Genomic DNA, 24,203 nt, shown 5'->3' on the forward strand with positions numbered 1-24,203 from the left:
ACATTTGAGCTTCAGCCCTGTCTTCAGCCGCCACTTACTCTCTTCAGCCCGCCACCTCTCCTCCCGGTCATTTTGTGCTTTCCTGCACTCTGACATTATTTGCCTCCACGCATTCGTCTGTGCTCAGTCAGTTTGGGAGGACAGCATGAGCTCAGAGAACATTTCATCACGAGTGCGTTTTTTTTTTCTTTCTAATCTTCACTAGCCTCTGGGAAGGAGAAGATCCTGTGATCATTGAAACACGTGCAGCTGGTGGAGAAAAAAAAAGGGACAGCGGTATTTAAAAAGACACATTTTATAAACAGTGGCTACAGTCTTTCAGGGTAAACCTTGCTGTTAACATTACATACATAGCACATGTGCTTTCGTTACAAGGTCGCATTTTGCCTTCCCCCACCGCGTGGCTACCTCCTCAACCCTCCCCCCTCCCCATGGCTAACAGTGGGGAACATTTCTGTTCAGCCGCAGGCAAACAGCTCAGCAGGAATGGGCTCCTCTGAATGTCCCCTGAAGAAAAGCACCCTATTTCAACCAGGAGACCATGAATGATATCTCACTCTCTTGAGGATAACACAGAGAGACAAAGAACAGATGTTGTTTGAACGCCAGCAAACATACACTGCAATGCTTTGTTGTACAATGATTCCCGAGTATGTGTTACTGGCCTGGAGTGGTAAAGTGTCCTACCATGAAGGACGCAATAAGGCTGCCCTCCCCAGAAACCTTTTGCAAAGGCTTTGGGAGTACATCCAGGAGAGCCGCGAATGCCAGGGCAAATTAATCCTTTCACATGCTTGCTTTTAAACCATGTATAGTATTTTAAAAGGTATACTCACCGGAGGTCCCTTCTCCGCCTGGCGGGTCCAGGAGGCAGCCTTGGGTGTGTTCGGGGGGTACTGGCTCCAGGTCCAGGGTGGGAAACAGTTCCTGGCTGTCGGGAAAACCGGTTTCTCCGCTTGCTTGCTGTGAGCTATCTACAACCTCATCATCATCATCATCATCTTCTTCGTCCCCAAAACCTGCTTCCGTGTTGCCTCCATCTCCATTGAAGGAGTCAAATAACACGGCTGGGTTAGTGGTGGCTGAACCCCCTAAAATGGCATGCAGCTCATCACAGAAGCGGCATGTGTGGGGCTCTGACCTGGAGCGGCCGTTCGCCCCTCTGGTTTTCTGGTAGGCTTGCCTCAGCTCCTTAAGTTTCACACGGCACTGCTTCGGATCCCTGTTATGGCCTCTGTCCTTCATGCCCTGGGAGATTTTGACAAAGGTTTTGGCATTTCGAAAACTGGAACGGAGTTCTGATAGAATGGATTCCTCTCCCCATACAGCGATCAGATCCCGTACCTCCCGTTCAGTCCATGCTGGAGCTCTTTTGCGATTCTGGGACTCCATCATGGTCACCTCTGCTGATGAGCTCTGCATGGTCACCTGCAGCTTGCCACGCTGGCCAAACAGGAAATGAGATTCAAAAGTTTGCAGTTCTTTTCCTGTCTACCTGGCCAGTGCATCTGAGTTGAGAGTGCTGTCCAGAGCAGTCACAATGGAGCACTCTGGGATAGCTCCCGGAGGCCAATACCGTCGAATTGTGTCCACAGTACCCCAAATTCGACCCGGCAAGGCCGATTTAAGCGCTAATCCACTTGTCAGGGGTGGAGTACGGAAATCGATTTTAAGAGCCCTTTAAGTCGAAATAAAGGGCTTCATCGTGTGGATGGGTGCAGGTTTACATCGATTTAACGCTGCTAAATTCGACCTAAAGTCCTAGTGTAGACCAGGGCTTAGAGACTAGGAGGTAGCAGCCCCTTGGCCAGGGCTGGCCCGTTCTACTTGTGGGGCAGGGAAATAGGGTTTGTGCTGCCTATCTGAGGGCTGGTTCTCACAGAGGGTCACTCTAAGAGCCCTTCCCAAAACAGTTCTGGAGATGAGACTATAACTGACACATGCTGCATGGACCCACCACCCACCTCGCATCAGGGCGTGTTTCTGCGGCAGAGAGAAGGCGCCTGAGCCCCAAACAGCTCACTGAGCCCTGCCCCCTGTATTTCATTCCCCCGCAGGGTTTTCCCTCTCACACACACCTGCATCTGCACCTGCACCCCCGACCCCCACACACACACCTACACCCCCCACACACACCTACACCTCCCTCCCACCTCCACGCACACCTACACCCCCCACACACACCTACCCCCCCCCACACACACACACCCAATGCAGGGGGGGGCTCAAGCACCAACCTCAGTTGCAGTCAGTGGGGTTACAAAATGAGCATCAAAAGAAAATTCCAGCCCATATTCCAACAGTTGCTGGGCTTTGGAGCTCTCTGGCAGAAGCAACACCCCCATTGCAGCCATTGACTTTTTCCACACTCCCCCAGTGGGGCTGTGAGTAGCCATAATACCACCCAGGGCCAGCAGGGGGCACGCTCCAGGTCACACGTCTCGGCCTTTTCCGACCACTCCTCCAATTGTGGTACTTTTCAAAAGAGCAGCAGTTGTGGCTCCTGCCCCATCCCCTTTCCAAGGAAGCAAAGGAAGAGACTGGAGCACACACAGCGTTAAGGAGTTTATCTTTTAATGTCAATAAATAAGCAGCTAGAACAGTCTCTTAATTTCCTCCTCTGCGAGCTGCACATTGGCCTGACAAAATGTTTCCATCTGTTCAGTTATCTTTTGCATTAAAAAAAAAAACCCCACCCGGTGAGTGAGGAGGTCACTGGGTGTGAGCTGGTAACACAGCGAATGGGCTGGGTGCCCAGCAAGGAAATGGGCTTGACAGGGGGGAGGCGGGATGGGCAGGGGCCGCTAGGACAGACTAGCAGCTCAAAATGTACAGAAGCAAAGTAGCTAGAATGCCGGGAGGAGGGCAGGCAGTTTGCAAGGGGGAGCTTCCCCCCATTCTCCAAACACAGCGGGCAAACCCCCATGATGTCCCCCCCACCCGGCTGGGGGAGGAGAAGGAGGGCTGCTTGCAGCCTTTGGTGGAGGGGAGCAGCTGTTAAATAAGAGGGGGTGGCCGAGGCTCGTGGGGAGGCGAGGGGGCACCGAGCGGTTCTTCACTGTTGGGGTGAAGATGCAGTTTCTCTAGTGGCCAGAGGTGTCACTTCTTCCTCCTCTTCGGGTCTTCTAAACCCACTGTGGGGAGAGAGAGGACACATGAGACAAGGCGGATGGGGAGGGGGGGCGGTCCTCAGGGCCGGGCCAGTGACCAGCCCCAGGTGGCAGGGTTTGTGTCCCAATGGCAGGATGGCCTCCAAGGTCTGGTGTCCAGCCCTTGTCTCACCAGTCGAAAAAGCCCAGAATGACCTGTAATCCGGCCCTCTGCACCACCCTCTTGTGGCTCGCTGCCCCCACCCCCAGGCAGCACTCGAGCAGAGCGGGCTCTCTCTGGGGCAGGGCAGGGGCTGACTGGTGCTAACACACAGGGAGGCACTAAGTAGGAGGAACCATTTCCACTTCCCTAGTTAACCAGCAGCTGCTCGGCAGGGATCTCAGCAGTGCCAGGAGCTGCTGTCTCCAGGCCCTATCCTCACCCCCGCAGAGCAGCTAGGGTGACCAGACGTCCCAATATTTAACTCTTTGCCCGTGTGCCAACTGATGTCCTGATACTGTAGGGTTGCCAGGCCCCCGGTTGGTGCGGAGCTGGCAGGCTCTCTACCTGGCTGCACGCAGCTTCTCAGAAGTGGCGATATCTCCCCCGGCTCCTAGGCACACGGACAGCCAGAGGGCTCTGTGTCCTGCCCCCACCATAAGCACCGGCTCTGCAGGTCCCATTGGCCAGGAACCGTGGCCAATGGGAGCTGCGGAGAGGCGCCGGCGGGTGGAGGCAGCGCACAGAGCGGCCTGGTCGCGCCTCCGCCTAGGACCCAGTGGGAGATATCACTGCTTCCCCAGAGCCTGCTGGGAGCCCATATCCTGTACCCCCTCCTGCGTGCCAACCCCCTGCCCCAGCCCTGAGCCCCACCCTTGCACCAGGGGCTGGAACTGGGACCATGCGCCCCTGACCCACGGCTTGTGGTGGGGGCTGCAGCAGGGGCCGAATGTCCCACTCGCAGATTCCTAGAGCTGTGCTCCCCCCTCCCCCATGGCTCGGGGGGGGGGGGTGCTGTGAGCCTGCGATATTTAACTCTTGCGATCTGGTCACCTAAGTGTCGCAGCTGGTGGAAACAAGAGCAACAGCAACTGGCTCCTTTGGTGGCAGCTGGAGGATGATGGGCCGTGGGGGAAGAGCTCCTAGCGCAGCAGCAGCATGTGTGACAGCATCAGAGTGACACTCCGTTGGGTCTCCACAGCCAGGGGGTGAGTGGAAGGGAATGGAGAGGCGCAGCGGGGGGCAGCGAAGGCAATGGGGGTACCTGGCCCAGCCAGATAGCGGCGCTAAGGCTCAAAGAGGCGACACCACCCGGCCCCAGACCCCAACTGCCAAACTGCAGTGGGGACCGAGCCAGGAGTAGCTGGTAAAGCAATGAGATTTCACATGCACCCACACACACACTCTGCAGCGCCCCTTGGCACAGACAGACATGGGGCAGGCAAGGCATGCAGCAAAGGATCGTGGGATACCTGAGACACAGGATCAAGGAGATGGAGGGAAAGGAGATTACGCTACAAGGGGAAAGGATAAAAGAAACCAGTGTTAACAGAGCTCAGGGGAGGAGGTTGTGCGGGAGAGAGGGTTAGTCCAGACTGTACATGGGATGGATGGATGGAAGGTGAAACCCATCAAGGGCATGGGGCTCAAACCCACACCAGAGCAGCACAGAGTAGGGGGTGGGGGGGCTCAGCAGCAGTCTGGCCCAGCCCCTTGGGGAGACTGGAAACAGATACTCCCAGAAGGTAAAGGACACGGATTACAACAGGTGGTAGATGGGGTAAAAAACAACAGGAACCCTGACTCTGGTCCCGCTGCTCTAACCACTGGACCCCACTCCCCTCCCAGAGCTGGGATAGAAACCAAGAGTCCTGGCTCTCAGCCCCCCCCTGCTCTAACCCACCAGGCCCCACTTCCCTCCCAGAGCCAGGAGAGAACCCAGGAGTCCTGGCTCCCACCTCCCCCTGCTCTAACCACTGGACCCCACTCCCCTGCCAGAGCGGTGATAGAACCCAGGAGTCCTGACTCCTATTTTGCCATTCTAACCACTGTACCCCACTTCCCTCCCAGATCTTGGATAGAACCCAGGAGTCCTAGCTCCCAGCCCCCCTGCTCTAGCCCCAAGAGCAGTAAGCACCCGGCTCTGTGCAGCTTGCTCTCTGTGGTGCTGGGGCTGTTCTGGGCCCGTTTGAGCTGCCCTGATGGGTCTGTTACATGGCAGGTGATGCTGATGGTTCGTGGTTAGTGGTATGGAGGGGATGGAAGACAGAGAAGGGGGTGGCACCCTGGTGCCAGCTGGAGCTTGGGGGCAGGTCCCTGCGCTGTGTCCCATCGGGTGGGACTGGCATCTGCACAAATTCACATCACAGCTCCAGCTGATGAATCCTGCTGGGAGGCTCCTATGGGGCTGCAGCTGGGCCAGGCAACTCAGGCCTGCCCCATGGCAGGGATGCATCCTTACCTTCCAGGTAGTCCCGGGCGACAAATTTCAGCACCTCATCCAGGAGGATGACAGGGAACGAGATCTTCAGCACCACAAGCCAGTGGGTCAGGTCCAGCGGTGTCAGTTTGAAGATCATCTGGGCGGGGGGGGACAGCAAAGGGGGAGGAGGAGGTCATGGGGAGAACAAGGCAGGGGAACTCGAGCCTGGGGAAATGTCTCCACAGGGCAAGCCTAGAGCCTCTGGTGCTGGGGATGGGCAATGCCACAGCCCTGGGGAGCAGGGCTCGGGGAGGGGTGGGAGCAGATGAGACCTTCTACCACTGGCGGTGAGAGTAACCCGCCCCTCCTCCCCCCGCCTGGGCACTGTGCTGCACAGGCACCTGGGCAGGGCAGCACTTACAGGCAGGGGGTCGACGTAGAGGATTAGGAAGTGCAGGGACATGGAGAGGCAGATGGAGCTCAGCAGCCAGATGTTCACCCAGGGTGGCATGCGCACCAGGGACTGGTTCTCAGACAGGCTGTGCAGAGAGAGCAGCAGAGTGAGCGAGGGGCTGGACCGGGGGGTGGGGAGGGGAGAGGAGGGGAGGGCAGGGAGGTGTCCTTGCCTGTTGAGGGCGTTGCACATCTCGATGGTGACCAGCACAGACAGGGCCATGGTCATGGGCACAGGCGACTCGAACACCTCGCAGTCCAGCCCCTCAAAGTTCACGTTTTCCTCCGTGCACTGCATGAAATGGGACTGGGGGGGAGGGGGGTGTCAAAATGCAGACAGCACAGTGCTGCCAGCCGAACTCCTGCCCCACACGACTCCTTGCAAGGGACACAGAATCCCCTCCCCTCCCCACCCGCCCCCCCCCCGAGCACAGGCTCCCCCAGCTCTGCACTGGGGCATTGGGGCCAGGACTGACTGCTGGGGAGAGCACCCAGCTGAGCCCTCCCCACACACACACAGCATAGGCCCCCCAGCTTTGCACTGGGGCCAGCTCTCACCAGCTGGTGATAGGAGACGCCAGGACCATCCTCTGCATAGAGGAACCACCAGGCAGCGGCACCCACCGTGGCAGCTCCGACGTAGCCTGTGGGCAGAGCAGAGAGGGGAGGCATGAATGCGGGGCAGAAGGGGATGGGGCTTTGCAGGAGAGGGTGGAAGGGCTTTACCGCCAATGGTCATGTAGCGGAAGAAGAGCCAGCCACTGATGAGGGGTTCCTTGGGGCTGCGGGGCGGCTTGTCCATGATGTCCAGGTCCGGGGGATTGAAGCCCAGGGCAGTGGCCGGAAGCCCGTCAGTCACCAGGTTCACCCACAGCAGCTGCACGGGGATCAAGGCTTCTGGAAGGCCCAGAGCAGCTGTGAGAAAGATACTGTGGGGAGACAGGGGGAGTGAGAGACAGAAGAGGGACAGGGCTGGTGTGTTCGGGGGGGGGCAGGGCAAGGTGTCCCGGATCCCCAGGATCAGTGCGACGCCCCCAGCTTTGCAGCCGTCTCTAGGGGTCTCCTTCAGTGTGTCAAACCCCCGGGGTCTCCCTCTTCCTCCAGGGTCGGCCACTTGGCCTCACTGCCTCCTTGGACTGGATCTCTGGGCTGCAGCCTCCTGCTTCCCCCGTGAGCTCTGCCCAGTGAGTCCCGCTGAGCCAGACCCTGGCAGAGACGCGCCCACGCTGCCAGGACGGTGCCCCTCGCCCAGCGTGGCAGGGACAGTCCCACAGCGCTGGCGTGCAGTCAGGTGTGTTAGCTGGGCACGGCACAGGGAGCCCTTAGGGTCGCGCAGAGGGGTGCAGGTTACAGCCCAGTCCATTCTGCTCAGCCCAGAGCCCTGCCAGGCTGTGGGGAAACCCTTGGCACAGGCTCTGTCTGTCTGTCTGTCCCTCTGTCTGACCTACTTGGCAGGTCCCAGGTAAGAGCTTCCAGCAGGCAGCCCTCTATTCCCCCACCCCCACCTCAGCCCCTAGTCCAGTTGGAGCTGGATCTCTGCTCAGCCTCCAGCTGAGAGGCGGGGAACCCATCGCCTGCTGGCTGGGTGGGCGCAGCGGTCCATGTCCTGGGGAGGGGCTTCCATTGTTCTGATTTTCCATTGAGGAGGTGGGCCTCAGCCAGCCCATTGGAATCGCCTCTCCTGCTCAGTCAGTGAGGTGACACACACTGTGGTGAGAGCAAATTTAGCCCCGCCCTGCCCCAGGAAGCCATGCAAAATACAGATTTCAGAGTAACAGCCGTGTTAGTCTGTATTCGCAAAAAGAAAAGGAGGACTTGTGGCACCTTAGAGACTAACCCATTTATTTGAGCATGAGCTTTCGTGCATGAGCATGCATCCGATGAAGTGAGCTGTAGCTGTAGCTGTAGCTCACGAAAGCTCATGCTCAAATAAATTGGTTAGTTTCTAAGGTGCCACAAGTCCTCCTTTTCTTTTTGCAAAATACAGGGGAAACTGAGGCCCACATAGGACTCAAAAACACTACAGAAAATTCCCACTTCATCACACAAGGCTGGTGTGGCTGGGGGAGGGGAAGGACAAGTCGGGTTTGGGTGGGGGCAAGTCTGGCGTGGCTGGAAGGCGGGGAGGGACAAGGCTGGCGTGGCTTGGGGAGGGGAGGGGAAGGCTGGTGTAGCTGGGAGAGGGGAGGGGACGTCTGGCATGGCTGGGGAAGAGGAGGGAGAAGGCTGGCGTGGCTGGGGAGGGGAGCGAAGGTTGGCATGGCTGGGGGTGGGTTGAGGGGACAGGATGGTTGCAGTCGGGGGGCGGGGCACTCACCATACGACCTCGCCCACGTTGGAGGAAATGAGGTAGCGGATGAACTGCTTCATGTTGTTGTAGATGGCCCTGCCCTCCTCCACGGCAGACACGATGGTGGAGAAGTTGTCGTCAGCCAGGACCATCTCGGAGGCCGTCTTGGCCACAGCTGTGCCAGAGCCCATGGCGATGCCGATCTCGGCCTTCTTCAGCGCAGGGGCATCATTCACCCCGTCGCCTGTCTGTGTGTGAGGGGGGTAAGCCACTGAGTGTGGGATCCCCAAACCCCGCTGACCCCCGCATCCCCGAGCTCACAGTCCCTTAGCACAGCCTGTCTCCTCCTGCCATGGCAGGGACCCTCTTCCCTTCCCCTGCTCTCTGCCCCCACCCCAGTGATCCCGTCCTCACTATGGCACCCCCCTAGGGTCCCCCCTCACCATGGCTGTGATCTCGTCAAAGGACTGCAGGAACTCCACGATCTTGGATTTGTGGGTGGGCTCGACACGGGCGAAGCAGCAGGCCCGCTTGCAGGCCTCGCGCTGCTCGGCGGGGGGCAGGTCGTCGAACTCGCGGCCTGTGTAGGCCCTGCCCATCACCTCCTCCTCCTCGGTGAAGATCCCGATGCGGCGGCAGATGGCGATGGCCGTGCCCTTGTTGTCCCCCGTGATCATGATGACGCGGATGCCGGCGTCACGGCACAACTGGATGGAGCCCATCACCTCCTTCCGGGGTGGGTCCAACATCCCCACACAGCCCACAAAGGTCAGGTCCACCTTTGGGGGGGGAGCTATTAGCACATGCTGCGCCCATAGCAACCCTCCAAGCAGACCCCAGCCAACCCCCATCCCCCAACCCAACCCCAACCAGCCCCAATCCCCCCACCACACCCCAACCAACCCCTGCCCCATCCCGCAACCACTCCCCAACCATGCCCCATCCCCCAACCATGCCCCAACCAGTCCCCCAGCCCCCAAACATGCTCTAACCAACCCCCGCACACTCCCCCATCCATGCCCTCAACCATACTCCCATCCCCCAACCCCACCCCCACTCTCCCAACCAACCCTCTCCATCTCCCAAACACATCCCAACTACCCCATCCCATTCACCCCATCCTCACCCCCAACTGCCCTACCCATCCCCTAACCACATCCCCACACTCACCCCCAAACCATGCCCCAACCACCTCGCCCCCATTCCCTGAACCACTCCCTAAACAACCCCCCAGCCCCCCACTCCCAGCCCTGAACCAACCCCTGCTTTCATCTCCCCAAACCCTCCCCAACCACGCCCCTGCCTTCATCCCCCAACTATGTCCTAACCAACCCCCATGCTCATCCCCCCAACAATCCCCACCCTGAGCCCTCAGCCACTCTCCCAACCAACCCCCCAACCACTGCCCCAACCAACCCCCACCCTAACCCCCCCCAACCACTGCCTCAACCAGCCCCCATCCGACCCCCCAACCACTGCCTCAACCAGCCCCCATCCGACCCCCCAACCACTCTCCCAACCAGCACTGACCCCCCGCAAACACTGCCCCACCATCCCATGGGTGGGGGGGGCTGAACCTGACCTCATACTCGACAAACTTGGTGGAGTCCTCCAGCACCATGTCCTCTCTCCTTGGGGGGGTGTCGCGTGTGGCCAGAGCCAGGCAGCGCAGTGTGTCCCGCCCCGTCCCCCACTCCTTGATGACGGTCAAGATCTTGTCTTTCACCAGGGGTGTGAGGGGGACACGGGTGGTGCCCACTCGGACATAGTTACAGCGGTCAATAACCCCCTCAGGGGCACCCTTTGGGAGCAAGAGCATGAGAGAGAGAGAGAGAGAGAGAGAGAGAGATGGATGGACGGACGGACAGAGAGAGGTGGGGACAGAGCAAGAGACAGACAGACAGAGCGAGAGACGGACGGACAGAGAGAGAGGTGGAGGGACAGAGTGAGAGACGGACGGACAGAGAGGTGGACAGACAGAGAGAGGTGGACAAACAGAGAGAGAGAAGGATTGACAGAGAGAGAGGCGGATGAACGGAGCCTAGCGGGGACAGAGCGAGAGATGGACGGACAGAGCGAGATGGATGGACGGAGCCCAGCGGGGACAGAGCAAGAGATGGATGGACAGAGAGAGAGGCGGATGGACGGAGCCCAGTGGGGACAGAGCAAGAGACAGACAGACAGAAAGAGAGGTGGACGGACAGAGAGAGAGGCAGACGGACAGAGCGAGAGGCGGGCGGATGGAGCCCAGCAGGAACAGAGCAAGAGACGGATGGACAATGCGAGAGACGGATGAACAGGGAGAGAGGCGGATGGACGGAACCCAGTGCAGACAGAGCGAGAGACAGACGGACAGAGAGAGAGGCGGACGGACGGAGCCCAGTGGGGACAGAGCGAGAGACGGCCAGAAAGAGAGGTGGACGGACAGAGCGAGAGATGGACGGACAGAGCGAGAGATGGATGGATGGAGCCCAGCGGGGACAGAGAGAGAGACAGACGGACAGAGAAAGAGACGGATGGACGGAGCCCAGGGAGGACAGAGCGAGAGATGGACGGGACAGAGAGAAAGGCGGACCAACACAGCGAGAGTCGGACGGCCAGAGAGAGAGATGGATGGACGGAGCCCAGTGGGGACAGAGAGAGAGAGACGGACAGACAGAGCCAGAGACGGATGGACGGAGCCCAGTGGGGACAGAGTGAGAGACGGACGGACAGAGAGAGAGACAGATGGACAGAGAGAGAGGCGGACGGACAGAGCAAGAGACAGACGGACAGAGAGAGAGATGGACGGACAGAGAGAGGCGGACGGACGGAGCCCAGCTGGGACAGAGCGAGAGACGGATGGAGAGAGAGGCGGGCGGACGGAGCCCAGTGGGGACAGAGAGAGAGAGGTGGACGGACAGAGTGAGAGACGGACGAACAGAGAGAGGCGGACGGACGGACCCCAGCGAGGACAGAGTGAGAGACGGACGGATGGACAGAGAGAGAGGCGGACGAATGGACCCCAGCGGGGACAGAGAGAGAGAGACAGACAGACAGAGCGAGAGACGGACGGACAGAGAGAGGCAGACGAACAGACCCCAGCAGGGACAGAGCGAGAGACGGAAGGACAGAGAGAGAGGCGGATGGACGCTCCACTGGCTCCGGCTCCCTGACTGGCAGGAGGTCACCGAGAGACAGGGAGGCTGGTACCCAGAAGCCCCTTCTCAGAATTGTGGGGCCATGTGGCTCCCCCTGGTGACAAGCTAGGCCTAGGCCTAGTAAACAATAGAGGCATTCCCAAAGGGTTTGGATAAAAGACAGAGCATCCAACCCACCGTAGCTCTGTGACACTGGGTACCCTGGTTTCCGTGGGGATCAGAGGAGGCAGCTGGGGGATACCCAGGGTACCCTGGTTTCCGTGGGGATGGGAGCCTGGCACTGACCTTGACGAACATCTTGTTGCTGACAGCTGCGCGGGAGGCCTTGGCAGGGGAGCAGTACACAGACATGGACTTCCTGTCACGGGAGAACTCCAGGGTGAACTCCTTCTTCATCAGCTGCTTAATCACCTGGGGGGGGGCAGAATAGGGGCTAATGGGGGAGCAGTGACCCCCAAAAAGCACCAGACATGGAGCCCAGGGCAGCTCCTCCCCCCGACTCAGGGACCACAGGGACAGACCCTAACCGGCCAGCCTGGGGGAGGGGATGGGGGGGAATAGACCAGACCAGGAGAGTGTGACCCCCTGGGGAGCCCAGCACAACACATCTCCAGCTGGGCCAGATGGGAGGAGGCAGAGTGGGTGGGTATGAGTAGTAGGGGGGCAAATGCTCACACAGTTGCAGGCATTGGCATGGTGGGCAGGGGCACTGGGGGGTCCTGGAGGGGGCAGAGGGGTGGTATCTGGGGCAAAGATCCTGGTGGATGAACACTTACAGAGTTGCAGGCATTGGCGCGTTCCACCTTGGACAGACTCCGCACATCTGTGTTGAAAACATTCATCTTCTCCACCAGGCAGGTCAGAGCCGTCTCGGTGGCTTCCCCCACTTTCTCATAGGCACCCTTGGCCTGGAAGTACATGCAGCAGGTCAGGGACGGGCGTGTCCAGGCAGCAGGGTGGTCATGCGGGATCTGGGTAATGCTGGCAGGTGGGCAGCAGGATGGGGGATGCAGGTGGCCCAGGTAGGGCCGGCAATAGACCAAATGTCACCCCAGGAGAGGAGCATCGTCAGCTCCCGCACCCCCCACATTTGTTAAACTTCTGAATACCTTATATTTTATTGCATTTGTAGCCCATTTCACAACTGTGAGGCACAATGTGCATGCATGATTTATCCCCGTCATATAAGACAATAAATTTGCACGCTAGGATCTGTAAAATCTGTATTTATTCATGCGATATATAGGCAGATAAAAAAATTGTTTCCTTTAAACTTATAGAAACCTTTTAATTTTAAGAATAGCTGAAATGTACTAACATCAAGAAATGGAACTGTGCACTGACCTTGGGTGGACCTGTATTAGTTAGTGTTACAGTAGGTGACAGGTTTAGAAAGTTAACCCTAGTCCTTTGGTTCAAAAGGTGGCTTTTCTCGCCTTTGCCCTCATGAACTGAAGCCCAGCGTCCGAGAGATCCAAAGACTGGCCAATGGTTTTTTCAAGTGATAAAATAGCAAGTGATGTCAATCTCTCATTGGCCGTCATCAATGGAAGATGTGTTTTAATGAGCCTGAGCTTTGAAAAACTGCACTCACCACTCACAACTGTGACTGGCAACATGAGCAGAATCCTCAAAGCTGTCCACACATTAGGAAAAGAGTCTTTTAGCTCTGCATCATGAATGAATTGGAGAAGTTGGAGTGGAGAGCGCTTACCAAGTGGTAAAATGTTATGGATGTGGTCCAATTTGACATAGAGGTCTTTATCATTGATGTCCGAATATTCCCCATGTGTCAGCATCCGGTGAAGGTTTGTACAATTGTTCAAGAGTGTTTTCCTGTCTGCCAGCAGGTTATTAAGGTCATACAACACCCTCCCCCCGATCTTTTCACGGTGCTTCATTTGTCTGAACCTTTCTTCGTTGGACACTCGAGCAGTGTCAATGAGTGAGCAAAAAAACTCCCTCTTGAATTTTTCTTCTGAGCATCCCATCACCTCATCTCTACCCTCGTATCCAAACTGTCTCTTCTTCCGGTGAACATGAGTTTCCTTTAAGACAGGCTCAACTCCTAAGTTTTCTGCCATTTCTTTGGCAGCAGTGATGGCATCTTCAAATCAAAGCCACAGCAAAATCAAGGCAGCTTCTCATCTGTAAGGGACTGCGGAAGACCTTGTTATGGCCTAGCTATCTCTTTCTCGAGGCCGCTCGGTCACTGTAGGACATGGAGAACCAACTTTAACCGGTTTGAGGCCGGTTTTGTCTGCCTTGCATGGCCCGTTGCCAGGTAGCGGAAAGCCCCCTTAGGGAAGTACCTAATTATATATTCATGAGCTGTTTCTGTGTACTGCTTATTACGGCTCGCTGGTTGCCCCTTCGTCGGACTCCATCCCAGGCAAGTGTGCTGGGTTCTCCACCTCCGTGACAGCAATGCTGGGAGTCCCCGTTGCGGGTGTGTCACTAACCTTCAATAAAGCCAATAACTCGCTGCTTAGCTGCGCGTGGGTCTCGTTTTCTCAGAATGCCTCTGCCGGCCTGTGGTGCTTTGAACACCTTGGCCCAGAACATCATCAAAGTAGTAGCGATCACAATGTCCATCGATTGAGTTTCTAGTGCCATGCTTACAACATTTGCTTGGAACAGGATATCATGCCAAACCACAATTGAGACCAGACATTTGAGGTCAGTGATCTGGTTTGCCAGGCTTGGCACCTCATGCTGCATTCCGGCCTTGGCTTTACTCGACTGCGACCGTTCCATCAAGCATTGTAAACCTCAGTCACTTGGTACCTCACACTGCCAATGCGACTCTCCCAGTGAGTGTCACTTAGCAACTGCACCATTAGATTTGTAACATTGTCCACCTGATAGTTGATGCTGAAAACCAGACGTATATCTTTTGCAGTACTCCAAAGAGAGATACTGAATCTAAAGATGACAAAGCTGTGTCTGATATAACCAGGTTGAGGGAATGGGCGCCACAAGGCACGAAGAAAGCCCTTGGATTCAGAGCAAGGATCCTTGCCTGGCCACCACTGTTTCTTCCCTTCATGTTCGCGCCATTGTCATAGCGTGGCCACAGCAGTCCTGAAGCTTTCATAGAATCATAGAACATTAGGGTTGGAAGGGACCTCAAAAGGTCATCTAGTCCAACCCCCTGCTCAAAGCAGGACCAATCCCCAATCAAATCATCCCAGCCAGGGCTTTGTCAAGCCTGACCTTAAAAACCTCTAAGGATAGATTCCACCTCCTCCCTAGGTAACCCATTCCAGTGCTTCAACACCCTCCTAGTGAAACAGTGTTTTCTAATATCCAACCTAGACCTCCCCCACTGCAACTAGAGACCATTACTCCTTGTTCTGTCATCTGCCCCCACTGAGAACAGACGAGCTCCATCCTCTTTGGAACCCCCGTTCCGGTAGTTGAAAGCAGCTATCAAATCCCCCCTCATTCTTCTCTTCTGAAGACTAAACAATCCCAGTTCCCTCAGCCTCTCCCCATAAGTCATGTGCCCCACCCCTCTAATCATTTTTGTTGCCCTCCGCTGGACTGTCTCCAATTTGTCCACATCCTCTCTGTCGTGGGGGGCCCAAAACTGGACGCAGTACTCCAGATGTGGCCTGACCAGTGCTGAATAGAGGGGAATAATCACTTCCCTCGATCTGTTGGCAATGCTCCTACTAATGTAGCCCAATATGCCATTAGCCTTCTTGGCAACAAGGGCACACTGCTGACTCATATCCAGCTTCTCGTCCACTGTAATCCCCAGGTCCTTTTCTGCAGAATTGCCACTTAGCCAGTCAGTCCCCAGCCTGTAGCAGTGCATGGGATTCTTCCATCCTAAGTGCAGGACTCTGCACTTGTCCTTGTCATCAGATTTCTTTTGGCCCAATCCTCCAATTTGTCTAGGTCACTCTGGACCCTATTCCTACCCCCCCAGCATATCTACCTCTCCCCCCAGCTTAGTGTCGTTCATGAATAGTTCTGTTAGGCCTTTTCCAGTAGAGTCGGAAACAGGTGAAGTGTTCCTTTCCTTGGATACAGCCATCCTCGTCGTCAACAAATCTTACTGTAAATGGCATCTTTTCACGGCGACTGTTGGGAGTGCAGTCCATTATTATAGCGTAGTACTTTGCTTTGCTGAGCTGCATCAATGTGGTAACAAGCACCTTCCTTGCCATAAAGTCAATCAATTCATTTTGAATTGCTTTGCTACAGTAATGGTCCATTGCTTCTTTACGAACTACTCATAGTAGGTGTTCAAGCATGACATCGTCGTATTTCGCAAGGAGCTCTACCAAACCAAGGAAATTACTGTTATGTTCAGTGAACAACTTATCCAAGGAGCCCCGGAAAGACAAATTATTCTTTGCAAGGAAGAGCATTGGTGTAGTTTGGGGGGGGGGGCTGTAGGGAGGGCACTGCCCCCCCAAAAGAGGCGAGGTGCGGGGAGTTACATGGGGTCATGTGTCATTTCACGCCCCCATTTCTGCGAGCGTGGTGCTGTCCTTCAAGGGCAGGGGAAGGGGGGCTCTGTCCTTCCCACACTGTGCCTCCCCCTCCCACCCTCTCCACATGGAGCACATGTTCTCCAGGTGTCTGCCTTGACAGCTGGATGCCGCCTCCTGGGTCCCTAGTGCCTGCTTGTTTCCTGTACAAGCGGGAGTGCCTGTGGGGGCAGAGGCAGGGCAAGAGGTGGGGTGGGGTGGGGGGAAAGAGACAGTGGAGAAGGGGGGGTGGGATGTGGAGGGGAGGGGAAGAGAAGGGGAGGGATATGGGGCACGGGACAGTGGGGAGTGGAAACAGGAGGGGATGGGGAAGAGAAGGGGATATGGGAATGGGCGGTGGTGGGTGGGAAGCAAGAGCCCAGCATGTGGCATCCCTGGGACAGCAGCAGCAGCCTCAGCAGGGAGCAGTGACATGCAGTGCCGGAGCGGCCGCCAGCACCAGCTGGAGCTCCCCTGTTAAGCCATCCTGTCCCCCAAACCAGTGAGCCAAGGGAACTGGCTTCAGTGTGTGTGTGTGGTTTCCTCCCCCCCACCGCCCCACATATAACAGTCAATCTATCCCTACAAGGAAGAGGGTAATTGAGATCAGATGCTCAAGCACTTTCCTCCAGTGCTGAGTTGCTACGTTAATAACGCACTGGTTTTCTGCACCTGTGCATTTATTCAGCTTGAGCCTTGACTCGACCTCCATCCATTTGGAGTAGGCTGTAAAATGGCTGAGTGACTTTTCATGTTGCTTCAGAACATCAGCTAAGTTACGCCAGTAACTTGTACCTGGAAAATGCAAGCAATGATTTGGCAATCTTGTCAAATGTTTTGCAACAAACCCAGAACACTTTGTCTGTTGCTTTCGAGCATACTAGCCAACGCCGATTCAGTGTCTCACCATTCTCGAGCACTGTATCACAGTGTGACTTTGAGAAGTGTCGCTTCTGCTCATTTACTGGAAATATCAAACCCTCTATTTTCCCCGCCCCGTTCCAAATTGTACGATCCATATCGGCAGAGTTTAGGATCGCCGGCCATAAAGCAAGATCTGATGTATCGAGTTGTGGTGTGCAATTTTTCTCACTGCTGTTTCATCGTGGAAGGCTGATTCTTCTTTATCATTTCTCTCCTTTTAATGTAAACCAGATTTCTCTTTGTCATTACTTTTCTTCCTTTTCATGTGAGCCACATTCTTCTTTATCTTCACTCGCCTTTACGCCGCCAGGAAAACTGGACGACTGTCCATCACTTTCCTCACATTTCCATTGCTTATATTTTGGTAAATCCGCTAATTCCTTAGTAATAGGACTTCCATCATTTGTTGTTACTAACAACAAAAACAGCACCCCAATGCCTGCCCCTAAATCTGGCCGTGGGCCCAGGTAGGAGTGAGAGGGACGGGGGGTGAGGGTGACCTAGGAGGGAGGAATCCAGGGTGACCCAGGCGGGGTAGGAAATGTGGGGTGCAGGGTGTCCTGGGGGGTGCAGGGTGACCCAGGTGGGGCAGGGAATGGGGGGTGCAGGGTGACCCAGGCAGGGTGGGGAATGGGGGTTGCAGGGTGACCCAGGTGCGGTGGGGAATGGGGGGTGCAGGGTGACCCAGGCTGGGTGGGGAATGGGGGGTGCAGGGTCACGCAGGTGTAATGGAGAATGGGGGTTGCAGGGTGATCTGGGGGTGCAGGGTGACCCAGGCGGGATGTGGGGAATGGGGGGTGCAGGGTGACCCAGGCAGGGTGACCTGGGGGGTGCAGGGTGACCCAGGCGGGGTGGGGAATGGGGGGTGCAGGGTGACCCAGGTGGGATGTGGGGAATGGGGGGTGCAGGGTGACCCAGGCAGGGTGACCTGGGGGGTGCAGGGTGACCCAGGCGGGATGTGGGGAATGGGGGGTGCAGGGTGACCCAGGCAGGGTGGGGAATGGGGGGTGCAGGGTCAAGCAGGTGTGATGGAGAATGGGGGTTGCAGGGTGACCTGGGGGGTGCAGGGTGACCCAGACAGGGTGACCTGGGGGGTGCAGGGTGACCCAGGCGGGGTGGGGAATGGGGGGTGCAGGGTGACCCAGGCAGGGCGGGGAATGGGGGGGTGCAGGGTCACGCAGGTGTAATGGAGAATGGGGGTTGAAGGGTGACCTGGGGGGTGCAGGGTGACCCAGGCAGGGTGCGGAATGGGGGGTTGAGGGTGACCCAGGCGGGGTGACCTGGGTGGTGCAGGGTGACCCAGGCGGGTGGGGAATGGGGGGTGCAGGGTGACCCAAGCGGGGCAGGGAATGGGGGGGTGCAGGGTGACCCAGGCGGGGTGGGAAATGGGGGATGCAGGGTGACCCAGGCAGTGTGGGGAATGGAGGATGCAGGGTCACGCAGGTGTAATGGAGAATGGGGGTTGCAGGGTGACCTGGGGGGTGCAGGGTGACCCAGGCAGGGTGACCTGGGGGGTGTAGGGTGACCCAGGCGGGATGTGGGGAATGGGGGGTGCAGGGTGACCCAGGCTGGGTGGGGAATGGGGGGTGCAGGGTCAAGCAGGTGTGATGGAGAATGGGGGTTGCAGGGTGACCTGGGGGGTGCAGGGTGACCCAGACAGGGTGACCTGGGGGGTGCAGGGTGACCCAGGCAGGGTGGGGAATGGGGGGTGCAGGGTGACCCAGGCAGGGTGGGGAATGGAGGGTGCAGGGTCACGCAGGTGTAATGGAGAATGGGGGTTGCAGGGTGACCTGGGGGGTGCAGGGTGACCCAGGCGCGGCAGGGAATGGGGGGTGCAGGGTGACCCTGGCAGGGTGACCTGGGGGGTGCAGGGTGACCCAGGCGGGATGTGGGGAATGGGGGGTGCAGGGTGACCCAGGCTGGGTGGGGAATGGGGGGTGCAGGGTCACGCAGGTGTAATGGAGAATGGGGGTTGCAGGGTGACCTGGTGGGTGCAGGGTGACCCAGGTGGGATGTGGGGAATGGGGGGTGCAGGGTGACCCAGGCAGGGTTAGGAATGGGGGGTGCAGGGTGACCCAGACAGGGTGACCTGGGGGGGTGCAGGGTGACCCAGGCGGGATGTGAGGAATGGAGGGTGCAGAGTGACCCAGGCGGGGTGGGGAATGGAGGGTGCATGGTGACCCAGGCGGGATGTGGGGAATGGGGGGTGCAGGGTCACGCAGGTGTGATGGAGAATGGGGGTTGCAGGGTGACCTGGGGGTGCAGGGTGACCCAGGCGGGATGTGGGGTGTTCACCTCATTGTAATCCAGGGAGGAATCATTGCAGAGGGCACAGATAGTGGCCAGTTCAACCAACCCATCGTACTGCCCAGCCTTCACATGCTTGTCATTCTTCAGCCTGCAGAGACACAGGGTAGGGGAGTGAGGGGGAGATGAGATGTGGGAAAGAAAGGGGGGTGCACAGAGATGAGGAAGGGGAGGGAGGACAGGGACACACAGAGATGGGGGAGAGAGGGGACACCAAGAGGCAGCAATGAAGGATGGTGACAGATTGCCCCAGAGGGGAAGTCAGCGGCAGAGTGGAGTCATGGGGATGGTGGGACTGTGGGGGTTGCACGGTGGCTGAGGATACTGGGGGTTTGGGTCATGGGAGATGCTGGAGTTAGGGATGTCAGGGGTCATGGGGGATGCTGGGGTTGGGAGAGTCAGGGTGTGACATCCTGTACTGCCATGTTCAGCACTTTTATATGGTTATTATATAATTTTGTACAAAGTATACCTTGTGAGGTATTATTTGAAAACTCATAATCTGCTGAACATCGTTGTCCCATTAAAAGGTATATAAAAGCACTGCATGTAAAATGATGAGCTTTTACTGTAAGTGTGTTGCTAAAATATGTTGTAATTCTGGAGAACACCCATAGACTTGCTGGAGGATTCTCTGCTCCTTGAAGTCTTTAAACCATGGTTTGAGGACTTCAATAGCTCAGACATAAATGAGAGGTTTATCGCAGGAGTGGGTGGGTGAGATTCTGTGGCCTGCGTTGTGCAGGAGGTCGGACTAGATGATCATAATGGTCCCTTCTGACCTTAATATCTATGAATCTATGACTAGCTCTCCAGAAAAAAACAAAAAAGACTGAGCACAAGCGCTCAAGAGCCATTACCTGTTTAATCGGGCATTCAAAAGAAGGGGGGAAGGTATAGACAAAAGAATTTACAATTCATATGAAGGACACTTTACAGACTACATATGCAATGGAACTGCCTAACCCCATGACCCAGCAAGGATTTCTCCAGCACAAGGGGTTGGGGTATAAGAATAGAGAACACACAACACACAAATTACCTCTCCTCCCCCACCTCCACTCACGGCAGCAAGACCACTTGAAAGACAATAGGAGAACTGGGGGTGGGGGTCCTGGTTGGGAGGCTTTCCAATTAGCACAGATTGCTGAAAGTTTTTGGGTGAGAGAAACCTTTTTGGTTTAAAACTATTAGCCTGGGTAAAGTTTAGGAAATAGATGTGTGTTAATCTTGTATTTCTTCTGTAACCCATTCTGACCTTTGTGCCTTAACACTTATAATCACTTAAACTCTCTTGTTCTCTGGTTAATAAACTGGTTTTATTGTTTTATCTAAACCAGTTGAAGTGTTTGGGGAATCTCTAGTCAGGTTAACAAGGCTGGTGCATGATCATTCCCTTTGATGGAATGATGGACTATTCACGAGCGTACACTGTTCGGGGTGGGGGTCCTGAGCAGTGTAAGATGCACATTTCTCGGGTGCAAGGCTGGGGCTAAGAATTTGAAGGTCGTAGTTCAGGAGTGGTTGGGAGCACACTCATGTAACTTTTCTGGGAGTGACTGTACATGCTAATGGCTGTGTGTGCGCAGAGTCTAGAGAAGCTGCTTGTCATTAGCAAGGCTGTGAAAGAGGCACCGTGGGCTGGAGAGTTAAGGGGACACAGCAGTTTAGTGGTTCAGGTTTTACCCTGGGGCGTGTCACACAGGGGTCATGGGAATGTCAAGAGTCATGGGGCATGCTGGGGTTAGGGGGATGTCAGGGGTCAGGGGGTGCTGGGGTTGGGGATGTCAAGGGCCATGGTGGATGCTGGGGTCAGGGGCCATGAGGGATGCTGAAGTTGGGAGTGTCAGGGGACGTAGGATGTCAGGGGGATATCGGGGGCCACTCACACTTCTCCCTCAGGGGCGTAGGTGGATCCGGTGATGCTCAACTCATTCAGGGAACAGACATCTCCCTCCACCTTCTCAACGACAAACATCTGCCAAGAGACACAGAGAGACAGGGTCAGGGCTGGCGGCCCACGGGGATGCGGTCAGGGACACATGGGGGGGCTGTCCAGGGAGGGAGGGCGCCCCTTACCTTGCACACAGACATCTGGTTGGTGGTGAGGGTGCCGGTTTTGTCGGAGCAGATGACTGAGGTGCAGCCCAGCGTCTCCACAGATGGCAAGCTCCGGACAATGGCGTTCTTCTTGGCCATGCGGCGGGTGCCCAGGGCTAGGCAGGTGGTGATGACTGCTGGGAGACCTGCAGGGGAGGGGAGCAGAGGTTAACGTCCAGCGTGTTACCATGGAGTCACTGCCAGGGCCTGCTCTGGACCGGGAAGGATCAGGGCTGGGAACAGCTGGAATCTGTTCATCTCCAGAGGGCTGCAGATGGAGCCCGGACACTCGGGCCCTGGAATGGCTCCGAAGAGCAGGCAGACCCTAGGCCCCGCAGACACACAGACTGACCTTCAGGAATGGCGGCCACAGCCAGGGCCACGGCGATCTTGAAGTAGTAGATGGCACCGCGGATCCAGGAGCCGCCGTGGACGGGGTCGTTGAAGTGGCCGATATTGATGAGCCAGACGGCCACGCAGATGAGCGAAATGACCTTGGAGAGCTGCTCCCCGAACTCATCCAGCTTCTGCTGCAGCGGCGTCTTGTCCTGCTCCGTGGCTGCCATCTCGTCCCGGATCTTCCCGATCTCGGTGCTCACCCCTGTGGCAATGACTATGCCCACAGCCTTGCCAGCTGCCACATTGGTGCCCTGCAGGGAGAGGCAGTGAGGGGTGTTGGCAGGGGAGGAGGAGCAGCAGCACAAACAGGGGGTATGCATGGAGACCCTGTGGAGCCCAAAACAGGGGACTGGGGCAAAGCTCTGTCTGGCCAGCATGGCTGGGGGCATTGGTGACCCCCAAGGGCAGGTCTCTAGTCTGGGGGCGACCCTGGGGAGTAGCTCTCTGGCTGGATGCAGGGTGGGGGAAACCCGGGGATAGCTCTCTGGCTGGGGTACAGGGTGTGGGTGACCTGGGGGGTAGCTCTCTGGCTAGATGCAGGCTGGGGGTGACCCGGGGGTAGCTCTCTGGCTCAGTGAAGGTTGGGGGTGACCCTGGAGGTAGCTCTCTGGTTGGGTGCAGGGTTGGGGTAACCCAGGGGAAGCTCTCTGGCTGTGGTACAGGGTGGGGGTGACCTGGGGGGGTAGCTCTCTGGCTGAGTGCAGGGTGGGAGTGACTCCAGCTGGGGTGCAGGGTGGGGATGACACAAAGTGGGGTGTTTTCTTAATGGTTTGCATGAACACTGTGGGTGCCTCAGTTTTCCTGTGTGCTGCATGTGGAACAAGGGGGTGGGTGAGGGTGTTTGTTGTTGCAGAGGACCACGTGCGACCTCGCCTAGCAGCCTGGATCCCAGACAATGGCCTGGAGATTGGGTACCCTAGCAACTGGTGGCTGTGAACCCTCCCCACCCTCCAGTTTGGAAGTCAGCCGGTTCAAGCCACTGGGAGGACAATGGGCTGAGGAGACAGGACCCCGGTGACCTGACCAGCCAGTTCCAGCCAAAGGGGAACAAAGGATGGAAGAGAGGGGGTCCCAGGCAGTACCAGCAAGAGATTTTAGCAGGTATTGGGGGTAGCCCCGACCCTCCAGAGATGGGGGTGGAGCTGCGCTCTGCTCCTTAAAGGAGCAGAACGTGGCTAGGGAGGGCATTCATTCTTTATATGGCTTTAACAGCACAATGAATATGCTAACAAACTTAAACAAAGGCTTTGTTTAAGTTTGTTAGCATATGTATTGTGCTGTTAAATTGGCCAGGAGACCTCAAGAGGGGAGGAGTGGGAGAGAGGGGAACGGAAGGTGTTTAAACAGTGTTTTTGATTCTGTTTCTCCCCATTGGTCTGAATTATCCGTGACATTCATACTGCATCACATCAAGTCCAAATCATTAGAGGAATGCTTGCACTGACAAAAGGTTTCAGAGTAACAGCCGTGTTAGTCTGTATTCGCAAAAAGAAAAGGAGTACTTGTGGCACCTTAGAGACTAACCAATTTATTTGAGCACGAGCTTTCGTGAGCTACAGCTCACTTCATCAGCTGTAGCTCACGAAAGCTTATGCTCAAATAAATTGGTTAGTCTCTAAGGTGCCACAAGTACTCCTTTTCTTTTTACTGACAAAAGGATGTTTGGATTCTGATGTCAGTCCAATTCTGCAGCCTGACAGGAATCAGGTGTTGTCCCCAGTGTACCTAGAATTCTTTACAGCCAAACTAGTCTAACATGCATTTTGCTAACTGGAACTGGAGCAGCAAAACAAATTTAAAAAATGCCTTATTTTCCATCTTTGTGGGTGAGAGAACTATAAGTGAAGAGCATAATGCTCGACACTGATGACCTTAAACCAGCTGCCTCAGGAATCTGCCAAGAACTTTGCTGAAATATGTCCCTCCTCTTAGCAACAGAGCTAAGACGTATCACTCATCTGCCCACCTTTAGTCAAAGGGAAGCTCCTTCTGATCTGACAGCTCAGGCATTGTCATCCAGAACAATTTACAAACTTGGAATCTAATCCTGTAAACCCTTAATCATTTGATCAATCCCATTGAAGTGAATGGGCCTATTTGCATGTCTGGACCACTTTTGTGGTAAGAGATTCAGGAGTCTGTTTTGTTCCTATAAAGGAAGTTGAATCTCCCATTGAAATTCAATGGTTGGGTACAATACCATAATGCAGTTTAGGATACAGTTTTACTTAAAATTTGTTTTTTAATAAGTCATACATATGCTGAAATGGCTCCTCACCTCACTCCCATATTCCATATAAACAGACTAAAATACTACATACTTTGGGGGAAAGTCAGTAGTTAAGCATGTTGATATTTGTATATACAAACAGCCATTTTATCACTGTACTGGAAAATATAGCTGAACTTAATTTTCTATGGAATTTGAAGAAAGTTTAACAGCCCCAATTGTTTTCTGTGTTAATCAGCGTGAACCTGAAAAAAATACATGCCTTCTAAGAGAAAAGAATCAGTCCACACTTACTGAAAAAAAAAATCCTTCCAACTGGTGTTCAGAAGAGTGCTACAAGACACGTACATAACCTCATGAGCAG

General features: G+C 55.9%; 1 protein-coding gene across 1 annotated transcript in view; it reads right to left on the reverse strand.

The window, feature by feature from the left end:
- Positions 1 to 2,677: 2,677 nt before the first annotated feature.
- The window catches only part of ATP2A1 (ATPase sarcoplasmic/endoplasmic reticulum Ca2+ transporting 1), a 35,291-nt gene continuing 13,765 nt past the window's right edge, over positions 2,678 to 24,203 (reverse strand). Inside the window, exons 8-22 of the mRNA XM_043549763.1 lie at positions 21,563 to 21,860; positions 21,190 to 21,356; positions 21,000 to 21,088; positions 19,099 to 19,201; positions 12,172 to 12,303; positions 11,681 to 11,806; positions 9,838 to 10,056; positions 8,699 to 9,034; positions 8,283 to 8,503; positions 6,692 to 6,894; positions 6,524 to 6,609; positions 6,139 to 6,272; positions 5,934 to 6,051; positions 5,552 to 5,669; positions 2,678 to 3,134 (exon numbers count right to left, since the gene is read on the reverse strand). Coding sequence (XP_043405698.1) covers positions 3,100 to 3,134; positions 5,552 to 5,669; positions 5,934 to 6,051; positions 6,139 to 6,272; positions 6,524 to 6,609; positions 6,692 to 6,894; positions 8,283 to 8,503; positions 8,699 to 9,034; positions 9,838 to 10,056; positions 11,681 to 11,806; positions 12,172 to 12,303; positions 19,099 to 19,201; positions 21,000 to 21,088; positions 21,190 to 21,356; positions 21,563 to 21,860 — 2,385 coding nt within the window. The 3' untranslated portion in view covers positions 2,678 to 3,099. The remainder of the gene's footprint in view (positions 3,135 to 5,551; positions 5,670 to 5,933; positions 6,052 to 6,138; positions 6,273 to 6,523; positions 6,610 to 6,691; positions 6,895 to 8,282; positions 8,504 to 8,698; positions 9,035 to 9,837; positions 10,057 to 11,680; positions 11,807 to 12,171; positions 12,304 to 19,098; positions 19,202 to 20,999; positions 21,089 to 21,189; positions 21,357 to 21,562; positions 21,861 to 24,203) is intronic.

This window comes from Chelonia mydas, chromosome 6 (assembly GCF_015237465.2).
Source record: "Chelonia mydas isolate rCheMyd1 chromosome 6, rCheMyd1.pri.v2, whole genome shotgun sequence".
NCBI classification, from domain to species: Eukaryota; Metazoa; Chordata; order Testudines; family Cheloniidae; genus Chelonia; species Chelonia mydas.